Here is a 25,201-nt window from a genome sequence, read left to right as displayed (position 1 = left end):
AGATTTGGGTAACAAAATCAGATTCATTGGTTATCTACATGTATGTGTCATCAAATGAGTGGCTAGGCTAGTGTGCACAAGATTGAGTACTTCTGGCATTCCTAAGCCAGCGTATTGTGTACGTCGATGTAGGTTAGACATCCAGGTAATAAGATACACCTAAAAGTAGTTACTCAAGCAACTGGATATGGTTTTGAAACGGCCAGACGTTTCGGATAGAATCCACTATCCTTCGTCAGTGACAGTGTATTGTGTCATTGAAGAAGGCACTTAACATGACTTTCCTTACTCCACCCAGGTGTAAAAAGAGGCACCTGTGCAGAACTACTTTGTAATGTAACAGACTAAATTATCATACTCAGATTATCAACTTCCAGGATGACCATTTACAAATTTAGGTATTTACATATACTAGGTCACATCACATCTGTGCATTCACAGTTATCAACCAGGCTATATGTGGACTTTATACAAATCACAGACATCTTGATAATGATGAAGAGTGCAGATTTTTCTTTTATGATAGTGCTGATATCAGACATATCTTAGTGCTGATTTTAGAAGTTAATCCTGATTTCTTTCTTTACACCTTACACAAGTCTTAGTAAAACTCAACAGAAAACAAGAGTTATTATACCATTTGCAATTGTACAAAGTTAGGTTTCCTAAGAAACTTTTAGGGATATGATCACGTATTAAATGTATATTCCTGCATTCCCATCCAGCTTTAAATGGTCCCATGGCTCAGGCTATTTGCCAGAAGGCTGGACCCAGTGTGGCCACAGAGTGTCAACAGTACATCACAAGGAACGGGCAGCAGGACCATGGGGCTGTGGTCTTAACAGGTGGGACTTTTGAAAAACAATGGTCAATCTGGTAGCAACTGAGGATTTATGTATATTTTGTGCAAGTGTAACACTTGCACAAGGGCTTCTAATATTTTTAGCTCCCTCTGCCAATTATCACTTTCACTTTCACTTTATTTATTTTACCAGGAAATGACTCAGGTCAAAATAGACCTGCTTTACAGGCAATCCTGGGCACACAAGACACAACACAATAACAATCAAGGCATAATACAGTAACAACATGTAAAAATAACATTACTAATCAGTTAGTTAATGTGGCGCTTAAATGTCCTAAAGTTCATCAGGCTACGTGATTGAAGAGGCAGCTTGTTCCACAGCTGCATGCTGTAGTACTGCAGACTGCAACTAAATGATGTCACTCTGACAGGTGGCCACTGAAGCATGTGGGGGTCATAGTCCCGTAACCGTGTAGTCGCTGCACGTGTGTTGACCCTTAGGGTCGGGGGTGACATCCAGCGGAATAATGTATACATATACGATGGTGCCCTTCCCCGGACTGACTTGAAAACTGTAGCAAGAGAGACCATTTCCAGACGTTCACTCACTGACTCCAGCCCTGCAGCAGCTAGGGAATCCAATGGAAGATTTTGAATATGGCTTAGACAGTCAAAGGAAATGGTATCTCAGTCATTGATATAGCATCTTAAAGTGAAAGGAAGAACTGAAGGCTATTCAGCACCAAGGACAGACACAAAGTGGGAAAAATTCTTAAATGAACAATTGTTCTAAGGACATTGCCTCAATGTATTTGTGCCAAACGCTTTTCTCACTACAGGTTCACAGTTGGTGCGTTTGGTTTCTATACTTTTCCCACAAATTTGTTGTATTTTCTAGCCACCTGTTGACCTTTTTTTTTACAATTTACAGTCTCCCTGTAATAATTTCCTAATCAAAAAGTTTGAATATGCCAGTGTGAGCTACTTCTCACAGTAAAAAAAGCCTTTTGGGCTAATTATTGAGTAATTACATGATTTTCAGCACCAAGGACAGGTCCAAACTATGATTTGGTTTGTCTAAGATCCATTGTACTATTTTGCTTTCCAGGTGCTGGTAACATGCCATACAAAGGTATTCTCCATCTGACACACCCTAATACAAAGGTCCTAAAGAAAAGCATCAAGACCTGTCTGGAGACGGCTGACAAGAAAGGCTTCAGATCAATCTCTTTCCCTGCTGTTGGGACAGGTGGGTGTCGACCTGAAGGCTAATTGAAATTTGTGTATTCAAAGGCACACAAAAATTCTGACTAAAAGAAAGCCATAAAAGTGCTAATTTTTTACAATAACTAATAACCCCTTTCAATTAAAGGCTATCACCTCTTAAGCTAAGGGCACAGCCCACCGTATGTGCAAATACGTGCTGTCTACGTGCCAAAATGTGGGCAATCTTTTGGGATCCGCAAGTGGTAAGTACCACCTCCGTACTAACTCCGACGGATTTTGGAGCACGCAAACACGCCCTAGAACTTTACGTGTAGCAAAACTTTGTGTTGTCGTGTTGACGTACTCCCTCCCTGCTCTTGCCAGTTGTTCCCCACATTTTCAGAAATACGTGGCAGACGTGGCCTAAAAAAATAACGTACGGACAAATTGCACATACGGCGGGTTGTGCCCTTAGCTTTAGTGACCAAAGACTTGGTAGATCACTCAATGAATTTCAAAGATACAAATTCAATTTATCTTTTGTTTTTGTCTCTCAAATCATACATTTGCATCTTACGTCATATTTGATTATAAAATCAATGGACACACACATCTTGTTTTGGTTGCTGTATGGTTGCAAATGTCGAGTGCAATGGGAACCTTACTGAAAATGCAGTTATAGTAGGTCATTTGTCATTAAAAATGTCTCCTATCTTTGCCAAGGTGGTTTTGCGATCAGCCCTGACCAGGCAGCCAGTCTGATGCTGGACGGGGTTACAGACTTTGCCCAGAAGGGCTCTCCCCAGTCCCTCACCACCGTCAGGATCACGGTGTTCCAGCAGCAGATGCTGCAGAACTTCCACTCAGAGATGGACCAGAGGGCTCGAGAATTGGTGCACAAGTCCAGGGGGTTCAGTGCAAAAGTCACAAGCAGATTCAAAAGTAAGATACAAGCATGGTTGACCATTTCTAAGTTAACTTTGTATGTTTTGTAGGAGATGTGCATGTGCAGCATAGTCATTGTGAATCCACTGTTCACTGAACAGTGTCATGCACGTACACTGCAAAGTGAAAAAAAATACATATTGAATCTTTAATGAATAAAGAGCTTGTGCATCATCTCTTTAATTTTGAGCCTGATCTTATGTCACGCTGGTGTTCCTTTAGACTCAGCTCTAAATGTTGTTACATATACTACTCATAAATTTGCATACAGTAATACATTTTCAACATGTAAGTTTTAATCTAAGATTTATTATGGCTTTGTTTTGTCTCGGCAATCACTAAAGATTTTGTACAGGGTCTTATTTGTGTATGGTGCCATTTAAAAATGCTATTGATGGTCTTATACACCCAAACTTGAAATATCCTTGCCTTTAGTATCACTCATTTCATCTTCTAAGTTTTGGTTTGGGTAGATCAGTTTCAGTTTATTTATTTAGCCAGGAAAGTACATCGCCTACTTGCGTTTTTCAATGCCTCCTGGGGGGCCGGGGAGACCCCAACATAAAATAACACAACATTATACAACTAATCAAAATGAAATCAAAGGTCAAACTTAAATAACTAAATGTTCGTTCGTAAGTCATCAACTATTTACAATAAAATCAGATGCAGAACATTCGGTTAAGAACATTTTATCAGGTTGTTTTTTAATTATCATGATTCGGTGAAAAGTTGAGTCAAACACCCTCAACTCATTATATTTGTCTCTTTCAGAGGTTGCCCATTCCCTTGGGAAGAGAAGTCGGGTGGCAAAGATCCTTGGATTCTCGTCGTCCGATGGAAAGCGTAGTGTTGGTGACACAACAACGACCCCCACGTCTCTCCTCCTACACTTCTATGGCACAGATGGAGCAGTTGACATGGCCAAAAGGAGAGTCCAAGAAACCGTGGACGAAAACTTTAAGGAGGAAAAGATTAATGATGCTGCAGTACTGCAGCTGTCCTCTGATGAGGTGGATATGCTAAAGGCGTATGGACAGCAAAACAGTGTGTCCATCATAGTTGGTGGGTATTGTTACCATTACCAACAACGTTACATTTTTGGATGTGCAGTCGAACAGCATAAATTAAATAGCACAGGACTGTCATGAAATTCAATTAATATCTTGTACTATTGACAAAATTTATTTTGGGCCCTTTGGAAGTTTTTATATGTAGTGCTGCAGAAATTCTGGTTTGATATTTGATATTATGGACATGCTATAATAATGAATTTTAGCTAGTAGCCTATCTATTTGTTTGGCAATTCAGCACGCACAGCCGGGAGAAGTGACAAATTATGTCTAGGAGCAGATCATTTTGAATGCAACACGTGTCATTTCATGGTTGTTGCAGACAATGCATAGTAAATGATTTCATTGTTAAGTATGATGTCATAGATTCGATGGTTGTAGTACTACACAAAAACTGAAAAAAGTATGAAAAATTGCGTAGACGTTTTGATACATTTGACATTCTTGAGGTCAAATTCAACGTTTTTTATATACTTTCTTAGATCAAGGACAAGGAGGCCGTCACTGCATCACCATTCAAGGCATTTCTGATGTGGCATCAGTTATGTCCAAAGTCTGGGAGGTCCTGCATGCTAAGATGGAGGAGAGCAGAAAAAGGGAACAGGCTTTGTCTTTAAAGAAGGACCTCTCATGGTCAGTATAATGCAGGATCTATGAGTTTCTTACATTTAATTCCCTAACCCCTAACCCTAACCCCTAACCCTAACCCCTAACCCTACTTTTCTAAATAGGAAAGTAGGGTTGCTACTATATCTGTTGATCTCAGTGTCCAAAAAGTACCAAAATGGACTGATTTTCTCTCACCCCTTTCTGCTTAATTTTCTTTTCATCATGCCATTTCGACTTAAAGTTAACTTGTAATGCTCTTGTTTGATTTGATTGCTTTCTTTTTTTCGTCCCTTTGAATCAGGTGTTATGAACAGCCGGATGGAACCTACGTCCCCTTTGACCCCCTCATTAATTTACAAATTGAGGAAGCCTACAGGAAGAACAAGAAAGGGAAGGTTCAGTATGAGGATGACGTAGGTCAGTGTGAGATTGACTTCAGCACCATGAAGGAAAAGGCATCAGGACAGGTGTCCAATGTTCGCAGGGATAATCTGAAAGCATGTGCAGGTACGTTGTAAAGGTTGCCATCTTTACAAGTTGATAAATGGATTTTTTCACCTCTTCACCATCACCCTAATATAATAAAGCTGACCTTGTTGTAGTCCATTTCGATAACAAATTTTCCGAGAAGAATGATGCATATTTTATGTGTGAAAATGTTGGACGAGGTGTGAAAGGCCATTTGCTTGCAGTGTGCATTTTTTTTGGTTGATTTCAAAATGTTTTCCCCAGTACTTCTTGCGTTGGTATCTACTAGGTTAGCATAGATAAGTGTCCTGCTTTCAATATAAGAACAGATACTGTGTGGCACAATATCAGCTGCTCTGTTAGCTTTTGAGTATGTTCCTTTCAATTATGCATTGTTCAAAGTCATTGTATTTTGAGGGCATTATCCACAGTCAACAAAAGGATAAGTTTTGAATGTATGTGCATTGCTAATCAACTTAAGTATGGACTAAACAATTTTGATATGACCCTGCTTAACAGTGACCAGTGCAGTTCCGTCTCACTGGGATCCCCAACCAAATGACCTCAAGTCTGGGAAGCCCCAGCTATGCCACCTTGTAAATCTGAAGTCATCCTCTAAAGAGTACAAGACTGTGAGCAGCAAGTGCGGGTTAACGAGCATTATAAGCATTGAGAGGGTGCAGAACCCAACACTGTGGAGCCAGTACTGTGCACAGAAGCAGAAAATCAGCCTAAAGAACCCTGGGATGTAAGACACCGTTTTTGTCCTTTTTTTCTCTTGAAATTCTCTCATTGTAAAACATCATGTGAAGACACACACATACATACACTGTTACAAACTTTATGGTACTCGTACTAGCATTAAGCAAGTATGAAGTGTCAGTAACAACAAAAATGTTTGTGGTAAACTTCATAGATCAAAGCAGGGAATGTACATGTACATCAATTGTTTATGACTTCAATATAACCTCTGATACTTTTTTTCCATTCTTTATTTTGATTCAGAAATATGGGTTTTGACAATTTCTTATCCAAAACATGCTTGGGATATTACATTTATAATCTTTTTATTTTTCAGAAATATAGAGCAGGATCTGTGGCATGGATCTTCAGCTGACTCCTGCACCAAGATTTATCACAACGGATTTAACAGGAGCTATGCTGGTGTTCATGGTATGTACCTCGAATTCTTTGGTTCCAATGCCAGAACAATTAGCTGGTAATTATGAATTCAAAGTAATTTCTAATTGGGATGTCCCTGCAGTTTATCTGGTAGCAGCTGGTCAGGCTAATGTCACTGTTACGTTGATGTAGGTTTCGTCAGTGACACTGAAGAGATCTTGTTGGAGAGGGGTTATATATATAAAATGTGAATTCATATATAAAATAGATCTACACAATGTAGTTGAAGAACAGGTTTGTCCTAACTATGAATCAGTATGCAAAAATGGGTGGAAGACAATTTTTTAATGTCACTGTTAGCTCCTGGTAAGGTTAACATCAAATTTGGGAACGAAATGCTGAAGGCAGTTTTTGGGAACAAAAATTACGATATAAGGCCATACCAATTTAATTCATTGGTTCACGGATTCGCTGGCTCCTATTTTTTGAAAAAAAAATAAAAAATAAAAAATAAAAATTACCACTCAGCAAACTTTCACCATTAATGAAACCATTCACCAACTTTCTGGTGTAGCAAATTGGCCTTTATATTATAAGCTCCTTAGAGTACTCTAAAATGTGGGTATTATTATTGCAGTAATAATTTTCATTCATGAAGAATGGGACAAACATAAAAACTGACACTACTTTTGTAATTTTCAACGAATAGGTGCTGTTTCTGTACAGTAACAGTGTTTTTGTACTTTTTTCAAGCTGAAAACTTTTTATTCTTTATGTTTTGGAACAGACCCTTATCTTTACCCCAACCATTTTACAATTTTTATTTTTATTTTTTTTTTTCGCCCTATCGCTCCATATTTTTTATGAAAAAATCCGTGAACCAAGAAATTAAATTGATGTGGCCTAAAGGACAACAAAACACAAAACGGACCAAAAATAGCTCTACAGCATGCCTTGTGCATATTTATTGTCATAAACATCCATCAACCATATTCACAAAATGGATCTATTTGCCAATAGTCCTGGCATAATATTAGAGATACGTGACTGAAGTGCAGGTAAACTTATAGATACCAACGTAGGTTGATTTAGAGACAATTACCTACCTACCTACCTACAAGACTATATTACATTATTCAATATCGTTCCCTACAGGTGTGTCTATTGGCAAAGGGACATACTTTGCTGTGCAGGCTTCCTACCCAGTAGACCGACGCTTTGCTAGTTCTGATGTCAGTGGGCACAGGAGAATGTTCCTGGCCAAGGTGCTGACTGGACTATCCACACCCGGTGACTCCAGCATGATCGTTCCCCCAACGAGACCAGGGGGAGGTCCACTTGACACCTATGACTCCACCACTGATGATGACAGTAGCATGTTCTGTGTGTTTCATGATGCACAGGCATATCCCGAATATCTCATCACGTTTGCTTGAGTTACCAAGGCAGAGGAGAATTTAGTATACATACTTAGTAAGGCTATAATTGTGTCATGTTCAGGTCATATCCCAGAAGATTAGGCCAAAAAAATGTGTCTTAAATTAACATATTAGCATCATATCCGAGAAAATAACGTCAAAGACATTCTTTCTTAAATTACCGATATGGTAATACAAAAGGACAATATGCTGTGATAATGAACTGTGCAATGGTGCTGTATATGTTACAAGGTGCAAATATTTCTCTGGCACAGATATTTTAGATTTACAGAAGATGAAATTTTTAAAAGGATTTTATATCATGACTGTGAAATTATAAGAAAGTAATTGATAATCTGTATGACAATCTTTGATGTTTGTAAATTTTCAGAATAAGATTTTATTATCAATTGTATATTTGCCTTAGAATTTGTGTAAATGTTCAGTGGTACATTGTGAAGGAATTGATAAAAAAGACATGTATGAAATGTCACAATTTTAACCAACATAAGATAACGGCTTGCAAGCAAGCAAATTTTACCTACTGCTCGTTTACTACAGAATTGCATAATTGATAATTGAAAAAAGCGCACCAGCCAAGCTACATGAACTGTCCCAAGAACACACTTAACTAGCAGGACATTCATACACGCAGCAGTCAGTACCTGGACAGTGTGGTAAAGAACATCACTGAAAGTTTCCTCCAGGCTTTCAATAGTCGAAACCATCTTCTGTGCAATATGCAAGAACACTTATCAGCTGTGAAACAGCCACGTAATTAGAGTACGATGTAGATCTTTGTAGCCTATTTTAGATATCATCTTTAGTTCTGACGAATGTTCACCACAGCATGTTATAAATTTACCAGAGATACAGAATACAGAGAAACCAGTCTTATTATATCCAGTGATAATGCCCTTCGTTGACATCCAATGCTTATCATTAATGTCAGAAAGTGTGTCCTCTTTAATAAACTTTATGAAGCAACCAGGTGTTGCGCCATAGAAAAAATTACTAAACTTTACTTTCAACAAATGAATGTATTAACTATAGGGCATCACCCATCTAAATTTTCAGTCAATCTCCGTCGACTTTTTGATACTTTCCTGCAAAAGTGGTGTCTTCCTGACGTCACTGCTGTAGATAGAAAGGGTCATTCTGTGAACAAGGTCCTTGTTCACAGAATGATTCTTTCTATCTACAGCAATGACGCGAAAATTTAGAGGGTTGAGTCCCTATAGCTATTGCAATGTTGGAAGTAAAGTTTAGCATTTTTCCATAATGTATTCTACCAACACAGCTGAACTTTCACGCTAATAATAAGGTGTTGTTTCGTACATGCTCAGCATCCGTCTTCAGAAATTACACTGTTACGATTGACTATGACGTGTGTATTCATTTTTGTAACATTACAATTACATGGCATGGGCATCAAAATTGCATGATACTACTAGTACTACTACTACTAACATCATATTTTCACCACACATGGAAATGCAATTGTACAAAGAGCCCTGTGTCAACTGGTATGCAATAAGATCTCTGAAAGGCTACTGTATGTAACATAACCAGGGTTTTCTGTCATGCATGGCCCACTGCATATGAAGAAGTACAAACATCACCGTTTGTTTTTAGTTCCGTTTAGACTCAACTGAACCGAGACTACTGCCAGTGGGGCTATAGAGACTTCTAGGTACATTTTCACTTACAAGTACCTTTGGCATACTACAGCCAAAGATATATGTATATTCGACCTACTTGGAACAACAAAGTAAACGTATTCAACAACCGCTGTAGCTGGTTTTCTATGCCATTATGCAAAACTACGCTAAAAAGAAAACTTAGGGACCTGAAAGGCTTGTGCTTTAGAAGCCAATCGTCGTAGAAATGGAGTTGACTACACACGACGTGTGCAACACATAGCTGCAGTCGCATCTCAATACAAAAGAGGAACCAAAAGTTCAAAGGTTGAACTTAAGAGAGGAATTGGAAAATATCTGTTTATCCAGACGCCTATGAAGCTATGTTCATCATTAAGACAAACATTCACGGTGGTCTAATTCGCGCTCAAAACCTCCCATGTCTAGCCGAATTCGAACCTTGTTCCACGATGTTCGATCTGTCGTAATTCGAACCAAACCCGTGTTCTATTTATGTCATCTGCGGTCATTGCAGGTAAAACAGTGCTTTCTGGCCTTTCCCCCCAAACTACCTTGAATCAGGCGAAAAATATAGTTTTATAAACAATTTTCTGGACAGTACATCTACGCTGCCCCTTTTTGGGGGTCCTGCAATATGTAACGAAGCTACTGGCGTTTTGGTTGGTGACCTTGAATATTATAAGTGTTGTTTACACCGGTATCAATTACAACCTCCCGCTCTCCGTGTGGCATGACATGCGTGCAAACATCGTTTAAGATCCCGACCATGAAGAGTCCAAATTAACTCATTGACGGCTCAAAATGACCGTAATGGTTTTGCCGAGGTTTTTGTTTTTGGGATTTTTTAAAAATGCCTTCGATTTTGAATTATTGGTAATTAAGTGCGAAAAACGCAATTTTTCGGATGTAACTTTGCTTGAAATCAAAAATTAAAAAAATCCCCAAAACAAAAGGTTTTATCTTCCTCATACCGACGCCGTGATTGTGCTGTTCGTCGTCATCGTCTCCTCGTTCTTTCCAACTGGACATACAGAGTGGTGCAGAGCTAAAGTCGGCCAAGCTAACGATATCAGAGAATGCCGACATGTCGCAAGTTGTTCACTCTATACCTCATGTGCGTTTTCGACAGATAACGTGTGCACAGTTTCCGCTTTCTACACGCATCTGCACTCACCCGTCTTTGTCACAAAAGAGGAACCAAAAGTCAAAAGGTAGGCTTAGAAAGAGGAAATATAGATATCTCTTTGTCCCGGCGCATGTAAATCTAACTTTAACATAAAGAAAAACACTGTGCTCTTCGTCACCAATATTCGTCTTCTCTTCCTTCCCATCCGGAGGTACGGAGAAGTGCAACTGTCGGCCGAGATCGCAGAGAATGTCGATTGTCGCATGTTGTGCTCTCTGTATTATGTACGTTTTCGTAAAGAATGAGAAAAGGGACTGATCACATAACGTGTGCAGAGTTTCCGCCTTCTATACGTTACGGTATTCACTCGTCTCGTCACAAAAGAGGAACCAAAAGTTCAAAGGTCAGACTTAAAAGGGGAAATGGGGAAACCTGTTAAACTAGGCGCCTGTGAAGCTATCTTCAACATGAAGACAAACACTGTGCTCTTTGTCGTCACCGTTCGTCTTCTCTTTCTTTCCAACTGGACGTACGGAGACGTACACCTGTCGGCCAAGATCGCAGAGAATGCCGACATTGGACAGCAAGTTGTCCACGTTCTACCAACCTCTCCGGGAGCCAAGGAGGAAGTTCCGTGTGATATCACAGACGGAAACATCCACGGGCGCTTCAGTGTGACTCACGTCTGTGTGGTTGTAGTAGCCCGTCCTTTAGACTTTAGTATATACCGAAGGTATAACCTGACTGTAAACGTACCTGGGACAACCGAGACCCGTTTTGTCGACATACAAGTTGAGGACGTGGACGGATATCCTCCTATCTACAACGACACCTGCGAAATGCCTGTCCTATCAGAAAACAAAACACCTTGGCATCTTCCTTACAATGTGGCAGTGACTGTGATGTGCATGGAAAAAAGTGGAGGGCTCTTCACTTTGAGAGCTGACACCAAAAATTATCTGCAATCGCGAGGTAAAGAAATATCGATGTATGCAAATATACATGCTTACGCCAGCAGAGACTTTATTGCTGTGTTTATAATCGGTGTCCATAGTGCGAACGACTTGAGAACAGTGACCAGTTTGTGGCTTTCACCTAATTCATGCTTTAGATGTTTTCATCCATTTGACCCCAAGCATGTTTTTGAAATACAAATAATCGACGAGGACCATATTCCGTGTTACTCATTAAGTGATCGGAAATTGGCAGACACTGTCACAAAGTCTTATGTATGGACTAAATACAAGTTTAAGGTGTTAATTTCTTTTCCATTAATGTCTACAAAAACGCAGCGCTTCGTATGCGAACTTCCACAAGGTCAAGAAGGACGAGTTCCTGTGTCCATCAGCAAAAGTGAAAATGTATTTGTTACTAGACTGGAATTTGAGACTCAGCCAGTCGGGTGTCCGCCGAACAAATACGGCTTGACCTGTGAGCAGAACTGCAGTTGTGAGAATGGCGCCCGCTGCCACGGGTTCAACGGTGCCTGTCAGTGTCAGCCTGGGTGGGAAGGTGTCGTCTGTGACATACCTCAAAGTACCGTTGCCATCATCGCGACCCCTAGCGACTCGCGACAGATTCACATCAAAGGGTCGTTAATATTACACTGCAAGTCTTTCCATTTGACTGTTGAGAAGATGGTTTGGACATTTCCTAATGGTACAAGAAGGAAGGTACGTGGCACTCAAGAAGACCAAATCAGGATCGAAAGCATCCAGTCCGAACACAACGGTACCTACACCTGTCTTGTTATTACCGAAGACAAAACGGAAGTTCACGCGCGTTACGAGCTACAGGCAACTGCCCTCCCGGCAAAAGAGGTGAATTGTGTGAAGAGGACTGCAACTGTCTCAATGGTGCCAGCTGTGACCGGTGGGCCGGCTGTGTCTGTCCGCCGGGATGGACAGGAAAACTTTGTGAGACCAAATGCCCAGACGGTACCTACGGACGGAGCTGCAAGGGCGAGTGCGAATGTCAGAATGGTGCCTTCTGCGATCCTACCGACGGTCAGTGTAACTGCACAGAGGGGTGGTATGGTATACATTGTACCCGTCCATGTTTAAGTGGTCGGTACGGGTGGAGATGTCGGCAGGCCTGTGACTGTAAGAACAACGCCACATGCCATCACGTAGATGGGAGCTGCACATGCACGCCGCCCTGGACTGGACGGCAATGTGACGTTATCCAAACGGAACCTTCTCTGCTGCCACTACAGATCTCTATACCCCTTTCATTGACGCTGCTTGGTGTCTTGGCAGCATTAGTGGCGCTTTACAAATGGAGGGCGGTAACACGGATGAAACAACACGAAGACCAAGAGGAGACGCAGGTGTTACTCGAACTTAAAAGTATGGAAGAAAACCTCGCACAGAGTCTACAGCCCGGCTGGCTCAAACGGTGGGAGAGGAAGGCAAAGGATCTGACTCTGGGCGATCTGATTGGTCAGGGCGCATTTTCGTTCATCCGGGAAGGGCGTTTACGCACCGCTAACGCTGACGTCACAGTTGTGGCGGTCAAGTCCGCCCGTTCGAAGGACAGACTGTGCTATCGAGCTTTCTATCGTGAAGCAGCAATGCTGGTTGCTTTGGACGAAAACTGCGAAGAACACAACCCTGATGGGCATCCCAACATTATCAAGCTGTTTGGTGTCATCACCAGGTCTAGGCCAAGGTGTATTCTCTTGGAATATGCTGCCAAAGGTGATCTCCTTCAACTTTTGAAACAGCAGACTAAAAATAACGTTGCTTGTCTAGTGGGCAGCTTTCTCCGCTACGCAGTCCACATATCACGTGCCCTGAAGGAGCTCCGACGTCTGCGCATCGCTCACGGTGACGTGGCCGCTCGAAACGTCCTCATCAGTGGAGACGACGTCACCAAGCTGTCAGACTTCGGTCTGGCCCATGATGTGTACACCACAACCACGTACATCTCCTCAGGCAAGAACGACGCGGAGGAACTCCTCCCTCTGAAGTGGATGGCTCTGGAGTCGCTGGAGACTCGCCAGTTCACGTGCGAGAGCAACACGTGGTCGTTCGGCGTGCTGATATGGGAGATCGCCGCGTTCGGGGAGGAACCCGGCTATCAGAACGAGATCCGACTGAGTTGTCCCAGGTTGGTCGGGATCCTGAGACAGGGATATCGTCTGCAGAAACCACCCGGATGTCCGGACAGACTGTATGACGTCATGAAGTCGTGTTGGCAGGAGGACCCGTCAGCCAGACCAGAGCCGGTAGAACTTGAGCAGAAGCTGACAGACTGTCGTGAAGAAATAGATCCACTGTTTGTCGTCGAGAAGGAGTCCGCAGTTTAGAAAAGTCCAGTTTCCTGGTAAATATTAATTTGTGCATTCGTCTCCAAAGTTAGCATGACTTTAAACTCATGTTGAATTAAATGTAAGCTATATCTAAACTGTATGCCTAGTTATTCCGGTAATAGATAATAACAAGTTTGGCATATATATTATCTAAAGCTCAATGTGTGTTTGATACATATGTCTCTAATCGAAAAATAGGAACTTTGTTCGATACTTCCAGATATTCTTTTTAAATAGTTTTTTAGCGATACGATCTAAAAGATAGGTATTAATCAATAGGTTACATATCAAAAACATGTAACTTTATTCTGTGTATGATATTAAAGCCGCACCCTCATGTTTTTTTGTGTAAGAAACTCGCAAAACACTAACATGACAGAGCTGAGATCTAGCTATAGGCTACGGTATGCGTATTGTATTTTGACATATAATTAATTACTTTATGGGTGACGTAAGTAATAACATGATTGAACAAAGGTGAGCAGCTTAGCCAAGATCACTAGACTTTAGTCTTTTGATTACTCTACTCATGTATATTCCGAAAAGGAATAAACAGACATAACTTTTGTTGGCCCATATCATCATCATCGATGTGTGTATCATACCATTAATATAACCTCGAAAACAAATAAGCCAGTCACATTCCTATCAATGTAGCACATAGGTTTGTCATAGCTTGTCTTTCGATTTTTGTGAATGTAAACAAGATCGCTCTGGTAGTTCAGAGTCTTTTAGTTTGAATAGTTTATTTGTAGATACATGGCAGTCAATGTACATGTCTGAATTGCGTATCAATTACAAACATTCTTAATAAAAAGACCTTAATACAACTTAACCCTCATCCAACCGTATGGGGTCATTTTTGACCCCAGGCCTATATTTTTATCTGTCATAGCAACATTTTTCATCGGAGAAAAATTTCCTTCCATGAATTTGTTTGTATACATGTCTTACAGCATCTACCAATTTTTCACCGAGTTTTGTCCATTATTGTATAAGATATACTTGAAAGTTTGTGTCTGGTTCGGTGGGGTCAAAAATGACCCCAGCCAATTATGAATCATTAATTACATAAATATCAAGACATGTCAATGAAATAACAGGCATTCCTCATCATTGCTATTACAGCAATACGCTATAGTTGCCTGGATGATTAAACACCGAAAATTTTGCAAGAAATTTAGTATTTTAGTGTAAAACACAGTTTTTTGACATTCTGCATAAATTATGATAATACGCACTAATTACCTTTGCTAATGAAAATGAAAATGTTTCTAATTAATTAAGAAACAATATATGGACAGAATGTGCAGAAGGAACCTATAAGAAAGATCTCTGCGGGAAAATAGACAAGAGTTATTGTATGTGTGTGTTTCGATGGCGGAATATGGTGCATAATTAAGTAATAAATTCGTTACTTTTCACAAATATTGTATTTTTTCTTGTTAAATAGCATTATTATGCTATAAGTATTATTGCAGCATCAAAACCTTTGTTTAGAAATCTATAATTCAAAACATTGTTTAAGTAGGTTGAGTATGGTAGATTTTCAGAGCAAATGTGGTTTCTCCTCATTTTCTGCATAAATTATGATAATGAGTAATAACTACTGACACCAAAACTTGTTAAAATATTTTTCATAGATTGGTGAAACAGTAAATACATAGAAATGACAAAATAAGCCAGCAGAAATATGTCTATGAGCAAAACAAAATGGGGTCAAAAATGACCCCATACGGTCAGATTCGTCGTAAAAATGTAACGGTCGGATGAGGGTTAAGATCTCATACCTGTGATACTTAAACTACTCAGGAAATTCCCTATCCCATTGTATTGTTAATTTCTTTACCTCAACTGGGATATTCTACCTCTACATACATACATAAAAATATCAGACTATGGAGAATTCCCTTTTAGAATGATTTGTGTGTTTGGAATGACTGACAGCCATCTTGGAACCCTTCCCATTCAACCCACCAACATGGCGACGACAGCAACCGGAGAACTAGATGTCAAAATCACATTCCAAACCTGTCCCAGGCAGTTTCTATCCATCAGGGTTCTGACGTTTCAGACTGAAACACAAAACATTCATTGCTTTTATGCATATTGCTATGGTGCGTATACAGAAACAGGTTTAGTTTATCTTCTGACAGACATTCATGGCTGTCATTAACGTTATCAGTTTGGTCTAATTTTGCTACAGAAATTCCTACCCATGTAACTTCTGTTAAATTCCTTGTGAGAGGGATTGTCGAAGATCGAGAAAACGTGCAAGTTGGGCATTGAGACGACAGCTTTCTATATCAAAAATCGAACCCAACAACCCAGAATCTAGATAGAGTTACCTTTTTGAGGTATGTAGACTCTTGTACATTGCTTGTGCTGTATGTGCCCTTCCATGTTACTGGCAATTAGGCCACAGGCAAGAATTTGCAATAAATTATGTATTAACCCTATCCAGACTGGGGGGGGGGGGGGGTGCTGGGGGCTAAAAGTGGGCGCGGGAGTGACCCCCTATAGCTCCCAAACGGCTTGTGCTAGAACAACCAAACTTGGTGAGTTTTCCTAAAATATTGTTGGCCACAATTTTTAAAAAAATTGGGGGAAGTTTATAATTTTTCGTGTTGTCGTGTGCATGGCACGGGTTCTGAAAGGCATTTTCTACAAAAATCACTAATTTTGGTTTAAACAATGGGATTTTAAGATTTTCTTGCTAAACTAAACATCTTTTTATATATATTTAATATCTAAGACATCTTAGTTAAACATTTATAATTAAACATTCATAAATTATGCTAATGAGATGACGTAATAGGTCAAAATCCAAGATGGCGGATAATACCATGTTGAAAAGTATAACAAGCTTATTTTCACTCAAATTTCATCACTACTTGGTATTTTCTTACAGAAAACATTCATTTGAAAGTTTTTAATCCATTTTCAAGGGTTTTTAATATTATATGTTGAAAAAAATGTATCTTGAAAAATTTAAGGTTGATAATCCAAGATGGCGGATAGCTAAACTACAGATGACGTCATTCTATGACGTCATTTTGACGTCGTTGCATCGGCTTTTGACAACAGAAGTCTTATAACACTTAAATATTAATAAGAAACCTTTACTGGTAACTTTTTGAGTGAGATATTTAGGTATTATGGGAATTCCCCGTTTTAGCCAAAAAAATCAATTAATGACGTCATAATTACGTCATATTACGTCATAATGATATAAAAATTTCAGAAATTGTAAAACTCGATGAGCAGAACCTTCCCTGCAAATATGCTGATCGTACAGTAAGCCGTTTTGAAATACGAACGGGGGGTCGAATGAGCCCCCCCCCCCCCCCCAGGACAGGGAAGGCCCAAAAAGCCCAGTATGGATAGGGTTAAACAAAAGGTATGGCGATCGTCAGGCTTGAAACTGCAAAACACACATTCACACTCGATTGTCGCTATTTTTGCAGATTAAAGTTTTAGTTTTGACCATGGCCATGCGTCAACTTTCCAGACATTATTTTATCCGGTCCGGTGTACAGTTTTGACGGGAAGGGATGGCTTACTTTCTATCCTAAACGTTAGCTAGGTTCCTCGCCAAACTTGTTGTGGGAGTTCGAGGGTGTTGTTACTCCGCCAAGCCTGCGCGGGCCGCCCGCTCTTTTGCCTCGTGAGCCTGCAGTACAGCTACGGCCTCCTCAACCTTGGCCTTCAGAGCCTCGCGGGACTCGAGCATGTGCAGCAGCTCGGGGTTCTCGAGCTCCAACAGCATACCGGTGATCTTACCAGCGAGATCGGGGTGGCTGTTCTGTATGAGAGGGAAGAGGCGCTCTCCCAGCATCTGCTTCTGTTCTTGAGGTGGGGCAGCGGCCAGCATGGAAGCGGTCAGGGGCTCCTCCCCCTGTATGTAGACAGCCTGATGTAGGGGTCGATCCCCGCTTGGTGGGTTGCGCATATTGGCAGTGTACCTGTATCCTGAAAATAGCAATGAAGCTATAAATGCGTCAGTAGCAAGAGAAGGTGGTTAGTGCTGGGCTATTTAACTGTGTTTAACGCATACACACACAATAACGACAGTTACAATCAACAGTAATTGCATTTGTTGGCAACGATAAACCGGTGTCCATAGCTTGTGATTTATCTCCTAGTCGTGAAATGTTAATATCGATATATGGTCTCTCATTTCATAAGGGCAACAGAAAAACTTTGACAGCATTGACTTGACTGTGCCTCAGTATAGGGAAACTGGACAAAGCAGTGTGGGCGGCTATGGACGGAAGTCTGAAATTTCTGATTGCCTTGTTAACTCAGTCACAAGATATCATTATACAAAACTTGGTCACCTACATGTACAAGCATGTTGGATAACGTACATCAGGACCTAGCTGGTAAGCATGAAAATGAAAGTGTATGAGGTCTCAACGTTCATAATAAATCAAATACAAGCCAATGTAGAACTAGACATGACCTTTGTAATAATTTATGATTGAAAAACTGTTGAATTTAAAAGATACAAAACATGTGTATACTAATCACCTGGCCTCAATCCGCCTCCATTTACCAACACTCTGTCCCCATATCTTCCCAGAGGAGGACCTGTACTTGAGCTGACCCCGCTTTGCCGCGCACGTTTCAGCAGAGAACACAGTTCCCTCTCCGTCGACTTTGGCAGGCTGTAGTGGGCAGTTTTTGGTCTGTTTTTAGTCAACTTTTGCACCATGACAGAGTAATCAATCGTGATGTTTGCCAGCTTAAAGTTCACTTTTTCCATTGGTGGTTTAGTCAACTCGTTCAATCTCGCTGCCATATCTTGTGAGAAAGATGCAACTTCGTAGTCGCCTCCCTCCCGAGCTAGAGTCTTTGCAAACTCACACGTGCTCTTGGCGCTTGCCAGACTGATCTGTGCTCCCTCTATCTCTGCTTCAATCTGTTTCTTCCTGGATGATTCCTCTGTATGAATACAGGTTAAAAGCCGTTCGCCCTCTTCCTTGACAAGCGCAGTTAGTGTTTGTACGGTTCTATGGACGTTCTGACGAGCCCCCTCTACATTCAGCTGAAGTTGCTCCCTCAAGCGTTTCTGTGCTTCCTCCGTCTGACGAAAGAACTGCATTCGGGCCTGGCATTGTGGTGTGAGGTCTAAGATTGTATCTCTCTTCTCGGCAGCCACCTCTTCTATGCGCGTGTAGTCATGTTGCGAGTCCCTGTGTTCAAACAAGGCACATTCGTTGCATATTGGGGTCTCACAGGTCCTACAGTAGAGCTTCAAGATCTCTCCCGGATGTTTAGAGCACGGTGGAGCTTTCCTAGCCCTGACGACATTGTCGTATTTTCCTGTTTTCAGTTCCTCAAAGGTGAAAAGCGTGTGACCCCTGGTAGCTCTTACAAGACGATGTGCCGACTCACAACTCTCACACAGAAACTCAGCACACTCCGAACACCTGGACGTGGCTGGCTTCCCTTCCTCACAACTGGTGCAGAGGAGTTCATCTTTACCGTGGCGAACCTTGTTGTGCTCCGTCACGGCTTTCACCAGGCTAGCGATAAAGAAGTTGTCCTTTAGACCCTCGACGCCATTTTGGGGCAAGGAAACTGGCTGACGACAAATAGGACACGGAATGGTGTCGCCATCGTTCTTCTGGACCCATTCCCGCAGACAGTGCTCACAGAAGGTGTGCAAGCAGGGAAGAACCTTCGGGTTCTTAAAGGTGTAGAAACAGATCGTACACTGGGTGGAGTCGTCGCTGACTTTCTCAGGGAAAGCTGCGGTCGCCATTGCTGTTTAAGGTCTCACTTCCGGATACGATATCAACTGAGGCGTATCGAAAGTTCAAAGGTCCGTTGGTGACACCATACACAGGACATGAAAGTTTTCCCAAGTCAGCTCCCTATCCCATTTTGTGAAAACGTGCATTACATAACAAATTAGATAGCAAAACGTGCAGCAAAATATAAACACCATATACTATCAACATCCTTATCCGCAAGCCTATTTTCAGGTGCCTACGGTTTGTTGGAGCGTTACATTTTTAACTTGCTAAGTATAATTCGGTGGTTGAATTAGACTGTACTTCGATGTAACTGTTTACCAAGGAGGGCCAAAATATATCTCCTTTGGTTGTAGCATGCCCGAGGCAAGCGATAGTGTGGGTGGTTGTCCAAATACCCCCGCTAGCAGTCGTCACAGTTCAGATTACAGTCTAAACGGAACTACAAAAGACACCGCACTGTTTGTATTTATTCAAATGCACTGAACAATGGCAGCGAACCCTGGGTACGTTACATAGTTCAATACCCCGTGTACCTGTTTACAGAGACCATTGCACAGAGGTAGACGCAGCGCTTTAAGAAGGTATTAATGTCATCTGGACGTCTTGATCAGACTAATAAAAGCGGTGCATTTGGGCTACACGTTTGTGCAAGGATTACAGCAGGGGCATCCTCCTACACAGGGACATCTAACAGCCAAACTGCCTGTCTGGATGTACCCTGCTCTTTTAACCGTTACTCTTAGTTCCTAGGGACACCCCCCCCCCCCAACCAGCTGTCAGCCAATCAGAGAATAGGCTTTCCATTTTCAAAAGCTGTCTCGCATGTATAAGGGTAACCTCATTAATATTTATAAGCAGGGCGGTCAGGAACTAACTTAAAGGGTGATGGTTGAAAGAGCAGGGCACATCCAGACAGGTGGTTTGGCTGTTGGATGTCCCTGCGTAGGAGGATGCAGCAGGTTCTAGTCCACTGGTAGTGTCATGAGTAGTAGTATATAGTCTACTGTGTTCTGCTGCTTCTCATGAATGTGTCTAACTTCCATATTACTCTTCGTTAGTGCTGAATAGAAAAAGCAGTTCCTTTATCCCGCTCTATGTCATGTTTAATCTGTTTTCCTATGGCTACACTGCGTATTGAACGGGAAACCTGCCAGATACAATTCAACTATTGCACAGGGCTCCATCTACATGTACTGACAGGTGTATGTTGAAAATATGATACCCAGACTACATAAGGACATATTTGTAAGTAATTTGTAAGAAGTTTTATGACTACGGAAAACAACTCTTTCCATGTCCATTGCCAATTGGTAACTTTTTTGACATGTATTTTTTACATATATACGCATGGAATACTGTAACTAGCTTTTCCCCAGTCCCTTCACTGAGCGATGTCGTGGGGCGCTCTACAAATTGATTTGTTAGATTCATGTTGTTGGCATACGGTCTGTGAACATTCTGCAAAGCTTTATTTAACGTAATGTATGCTCCCTTGCAGAGCATGAGTGAAGTACACCTGGGCTATTTACCTGTAACCTTTTGCCTTGACCCTTGACCTTAAACGACTCTGTCGTATCATTAACTCGACTAAACGGTGTTCTTAAGATTCTAGTCTCGAGATGTCTTCAGTTTGCAGTTAAGTTCAGGTTCATCAACTGTTCCGATGCTTCATGGGCGAAGAGTCGTAAAGCCAGGTATGACCTTTCGGACTTTGGATCTCCGCCCAAAGTACGCATAGGGGAATAACGGTGCAGGTGCGTACATAAGTAATACCACAGTTAATGTTAATATTAACTTGTATATATTTTAAGGACAGACAAAGTGAGGTTATCATTTACTTGATAGGTACAAGTTAAATTTGGACCTTTGTTTTCAAGTGTAAGGGGGCGATAATGCTTGACAAAAAAGGCTTGCAGTCAGTTTTGTAGACCCATGTTTTTACTTACGGGTGGGAGGGGGGTACCATTAATGTATTGTTCCAGATGGCACGTTATATAATACCCAATTACAAATATGTATGAAATAGAATAGCTAGAAAATCTGAAGTCATTTATCGTAGGTTCAGTATACTTGTTGACCTAACTTGTTGCTGTGATGTAACATGTAAATGCAACATTAAACCTTGTTAATACATTGAACCTTATTTTTGCTTCACAAAAATGAATTTATGCCTACCTTCTCGGCCGTTGTAACTATCAACAAAAAAGAACCCATAATCACTCCACACTGAATATTTCTTGGTGGGAATACCAGCAACGTTTATTGACTGGCATAAAACATATTGAATACGAGAACGTTTACAAACCAAAAATGGATATCATTCCACTAATTGTCGTGCCTGACATATACAATCATTACACTTATTCTGTATCTGAAAAATGTTTTACAAACCTTGCAATATTATAACCAACAGTCAATTACGATTTTTCCACCCGCCTACCACAAATTACAATGCGTAACAATTTTAAATAACTCGAAATAAAATATGTGCTCTAACGAGTCTACAGCAAAGTATAGAAATCATAGCTTGACACGTGGACAGCTATGTGCCCAAGTTGAATACAGTATGCATGCCGCAATGTTAACATCAACAAATATAAAAAACGAACGCTCTGGTAATACTACAATAGCAATAATACTCAGCAGAGTCACAAAGTATAACACAGTAATCATGGAACTTCACATACTAAGTGTTTAAAGTCGACAAATGTACCTCGTGTACTAGGGTGTCTCAATATCAAAGAGCTTGTGTCTAGGATACTCAGACTCAAAATATCCAGACCTAAATAAGAAACATCAAAGCTAATATAAGTTGGCACTCGCCACACTAAGAACTTACCAGGTTATCTCCTTACCTTGAACTCAACTACCTAGGAGTTAACAACATGTGTCTAACCCTAAGTATGAATATGTACAAATACTAGAGAACGTACTGAATGTACAACCAATAAGTAACAGTCTATGAGGCAGCAAAAGGTTTATATGTCACAGGCTCTGGGAATCTTATATACTCCGAAATGTCTGTAATGTGACAACGTGTTACTTAGATCTTCTTCCGTTCCCAGTTCCAGGCTATGTCACTGTATCTAAATTACATGTAGCTATCCATATAGCAAGAACATATGGATAATGACACGGTGTCAATTGTGATAAACAGCACATATGCAGATAATACAGGGCCGCTCACCACTGTATTATTACATGATTAAGTGTACTGCAGCATCAAACTAAACTAACTGTATCAGATCAACTCTTGCCGATGTTCCTTTATATAAAGTCATAATCCTATGTCTATGTTTATCAGAATTTCTCTGATATGCATTCGTTTAATTGGATTTATCAGACGTCTTATAAAAGTACGACCAGGAGAAACAACCTGGCATACATGTTTCAGCAATCCTATCAATGATTGGATCTGTTTCAAGGCTGATGAAAGATATAGTAATTCTTGAAAGGTAACCCTACATTCCTGCAATTTGTCAAAAGGGGCAATCATGCATCCATTTTTCTTCTGTTAGTGGTGACCCATATCACTACAAACAATAAGATCACGCTCATAGGATGCCTATGTGCTATTAGCGAACAGAAAAACCATCTGTACTAATATGAGTGGGATAACATGTGTTCAACTTCCTTACTGCTATCCATTCGAGTACGATGCTAACTGTTTCGACGATGGCACGTGCACATGTGCACAAAACGTAGAACATCCCAGGAGCAAACACCAATCATTTATAATCGTAACCATCTTTAAGCTAGAAACCTTCGTAACAGATGCCTGCTGGTAATCCTCCTAGCAGGCTGATCCTACATGTCCTTCACGAGTCACCCCACTTGTAGAGTTGGACAGTATGCCTGCTGGTAACCTACCTATCAGGCTGGTCCTACATGTCCTTCACGAGTCCCGCTTGTAGAGCTGGGCAGTATGCCTGCTGGTAACCTACCTATCAGGCTGGTCCTACATGTCCTTCACGAGTCACCCCACTTGTAAAGCTGGGCAGTAGGCCTGCTGGTAACCTACCTATCAGGCTGGTCCTACATGTCCTTCACGAGTCACCCCACTTGTAAAGCTGGGCAGTAGGCCTGCTGGTAACATACCTAGCAAGCTATTTCTACAAGTCCTTTACGAGTCACCCCACTTGTAGAGTTGAGCAGTAGGCCTGCTGGTAACCTACCTAGCAGGGTAGTGCTGCCCACTGATGTTGTTCTCGGTAGACCAAATTTTGAAGTAGGGGGGACATTTGAAGTTGCACTAGAAGAAGTGTGGGAAATGGCGGCTGGAGGTTGTACGTATACGTTACTCGTCACTTTGCATTCTTCCTCCCGTCGTTCAGGCTGGCGGTATCGATGGAACTCCGAACGGGAAAGAAAAAGATCAAGTAATTGATGAAAATTCTTTGGACAAAGGAATCATGATAACTGCATGATTCAACATAGTACGTGATCAAAGACATTATAAGATAGTAAAATCTATGTGATCGTTGTAGGAAAATTTGAAATAGCCTACCTCAGTGTAAAGTATAAAATTATCCTTCATAAATAACGTGCAAACCTAGATACAAGTTACAATATACAAAACTATCACTCACTGGCGTTCTTAGGTAACTCACCATCGGGAATCCAGCCTATCTTAGCAGTAGACTTTCACAAGTCAAACTGTGAGACACCAAGGTTAACATTCCATGTCCAAGAACACGCCATTGAGGGAGAATTGCATCCCTCAAATCGACAGTACTAATAGTCCCCACGCCAAAGGTTACCCGATTAGTAAAATTCAGTATTCGACCAAATCAAGAGAACCTGTGAGTCATACATTCACATAGGTCATACGGTTGCGAAGCCAAAGTTTTCTCACACAGGAGTAGACATGTACAAAAAACACCTGAGTCATACAATGAAACTTAATGCATCGAAAAACATTGGTGTCTTCTCCAAAAATGTTTACTCCTCTTTATTGAGATATTTTCAGATTGACGATATCATTCCATTTTCGATTCGATAAAGCACCTGTACTGATCAATTACTTATATAATATATAATAATGATATAATGATCTTTATTTGCATGTTCCTGCCCATGTGGGCTAAATGCAGCAAAGATACTAATTATAAAGACTAAGTACTATAACATGTAGTATATAATTGATTTTCAAAGAATATCAAAGACAAGTTCCTAAATAATGCGTCTGGGCTCAATCTAGAAAAAGATGACTTTTCAATCGATTGCACACGCCTCCCTTTAGATATACCGGAATTTGACACACGTTTTCAAAAAATTCTACTCGGAATCCACTTAAAATCATCTAATGAGGCGTGCGAGGAGAATAAGGAACTTTTTCCATTTTAATTTCTGCTAGAATTCAGCTCATTTAGGATATTTTCTGTTACCACGGCCTTGGGCAAATATGGACGAAACCTGGGCCTTATAAAGCAGATTATCTTGCCAACCGACTGCGCCTCCGGCTATATGATTTAATATGTACATACAGGAGTGGTTCAGTTCTATTTAAACAATTAAAAAAAAAAAAAATTCTTTCTTAGCAAATCAAAAGAAAACTTTCAATTTGAAAAGGAATAACCCGGTTTAGAATCAGTAGCCATAAAATTGATATTGGAACAGGCAGAATACTACAATATAGCGCCTGACCAAAAGCTTTGTCCATCCTACCCAAAGCATATTGAAAATCAATT

The 25,201-nt window shown here is 40.8% G+C and overlaps 5 protein-coding genes across 5 annotated transcripts in view; 3 read left to right on the top strand and 2 right to left on the bottom strand.

The window, feature by feature from the left end:
* LOC118420209 (protein mono-ADP-ribosyltransferase PARP14-like) overlaps positions 1–335 on the top strand; it is a 19,703-nt gene extending 19,368 nt beyond the window's left edge. Inside the window, exon 17 of the mRNA XM_035826925.1 lies at positions 299–335. Coding sequence (XP_035682818.1) covers positions 299–335 — 37 coding nt within the window. The remainder of the gene's footprint in view (positions 1–298) is intronic.
* A 395-nt stretch (positions 336–730) lies between these two features.
* LOC118419837 (protein mono-ADP-ribosyltransferase PARP14-like) lies at positions 731–9,027 on the top strand. The gene is made up of 9 exons (XM_035826453.1): positions 731–845; positions 1,914–2,054; positions 2,735–2,953; positions 3,731–4,021; positions 4,512–4,662; positions 4,940–5,145; positions 5,626–5,854; positions 6,185–6,279; positions 7,384–9,027. Exons 1-9 carry the CDS (start codon positions 740–742, stop codon positions 7,662–7,664), a joined length of 1,719 nt encoding a protein of 572 aa, XP_035682346.1. The 5' UTR covers positions 731–739; the 3' UTR covers positions 7,665–9,027.
* A 1,828-nt stretch (positions 9,028–10,855) lies between these two features.
* LOC118420208 (proto-oncogene tyrosine-protein kinase receptor Ret-like) lies at positions 10,856–13,879 on the top strand. The gene is made up of 3 exons (XM_035826923.1): positions 10,856–11,274; positions 11,726–11,786; positions 12,103–13,879. The coding sequence occupies exons 1-3, from the start codon at positions 10,856–10,858 to the stop codon at positions 13,741–13,743; spliced, it is 2,121 nt and encodes a 706-aa protein (XP_035682816.1). The 3' UTR covers positions 13,744–13,879.
* Positions 13,880–17,196: 3,317 nt separating this feature from the next.
* On the bottom strand, positions 17,197–18,102 carry LOC118420207 (polyadenylate-binding protein 1A-like). The gene is made up of 2 exons (XM_035826922.1): positions 18,087–18,102; positions 17,197–17,718 (listed from the first exon to the last, which is right to left on the bottom strand). The coding sequence occupies exons 1-2, from the start codon at positions 18,100–18,102 to the stop codon at positions 17,372–17,374; spliced, it is 363 nt and encodes a 120-aa protein (XP_035682815.1). The 3' UTR covers positions 17,197–17,371.
* Positions 18,103–18,271: 169 nt separating this feature from the next.
* Positions 18,272–19,595, bottom strand: LOC118420206 (E3 ubiquitin-protein ligase TRIM56-like). Its single transcript, XM_035826921.1, has one exon. It carries the CDS (start codon positions 19,514–19,516, stop codon positions 18,272–18,274), a length of 1,245 nt encoding a protein of 414 aa, XP_035682814.1. The 5' UTR covers positions 19,517–19,595.
* Between the last annotated feature and the right edge of the window lie 5,606 nt (positions 19,596–25,201).

Source organism: Branchiostoma floridae, chromosome 7, assembly GCF_000003815.2.
Source record: "Branchiostoma floridae strain S238N-H82 chromosome 7, Bfl_VNyyK, whole genome shotgun sequence".
Lineage (NCBI taxonomy): Eukaryota > Metazoa > Chordata > Leptocardii > Amphioxiformes > Branchiostomatidae > Branchiostoma > Branchiostoma floridae.
The sequence above is the reverse complement of the archived record's forward strand: the minus strand, read 5'-3'. Positions and strand labels throughout refer to the sequence as shown.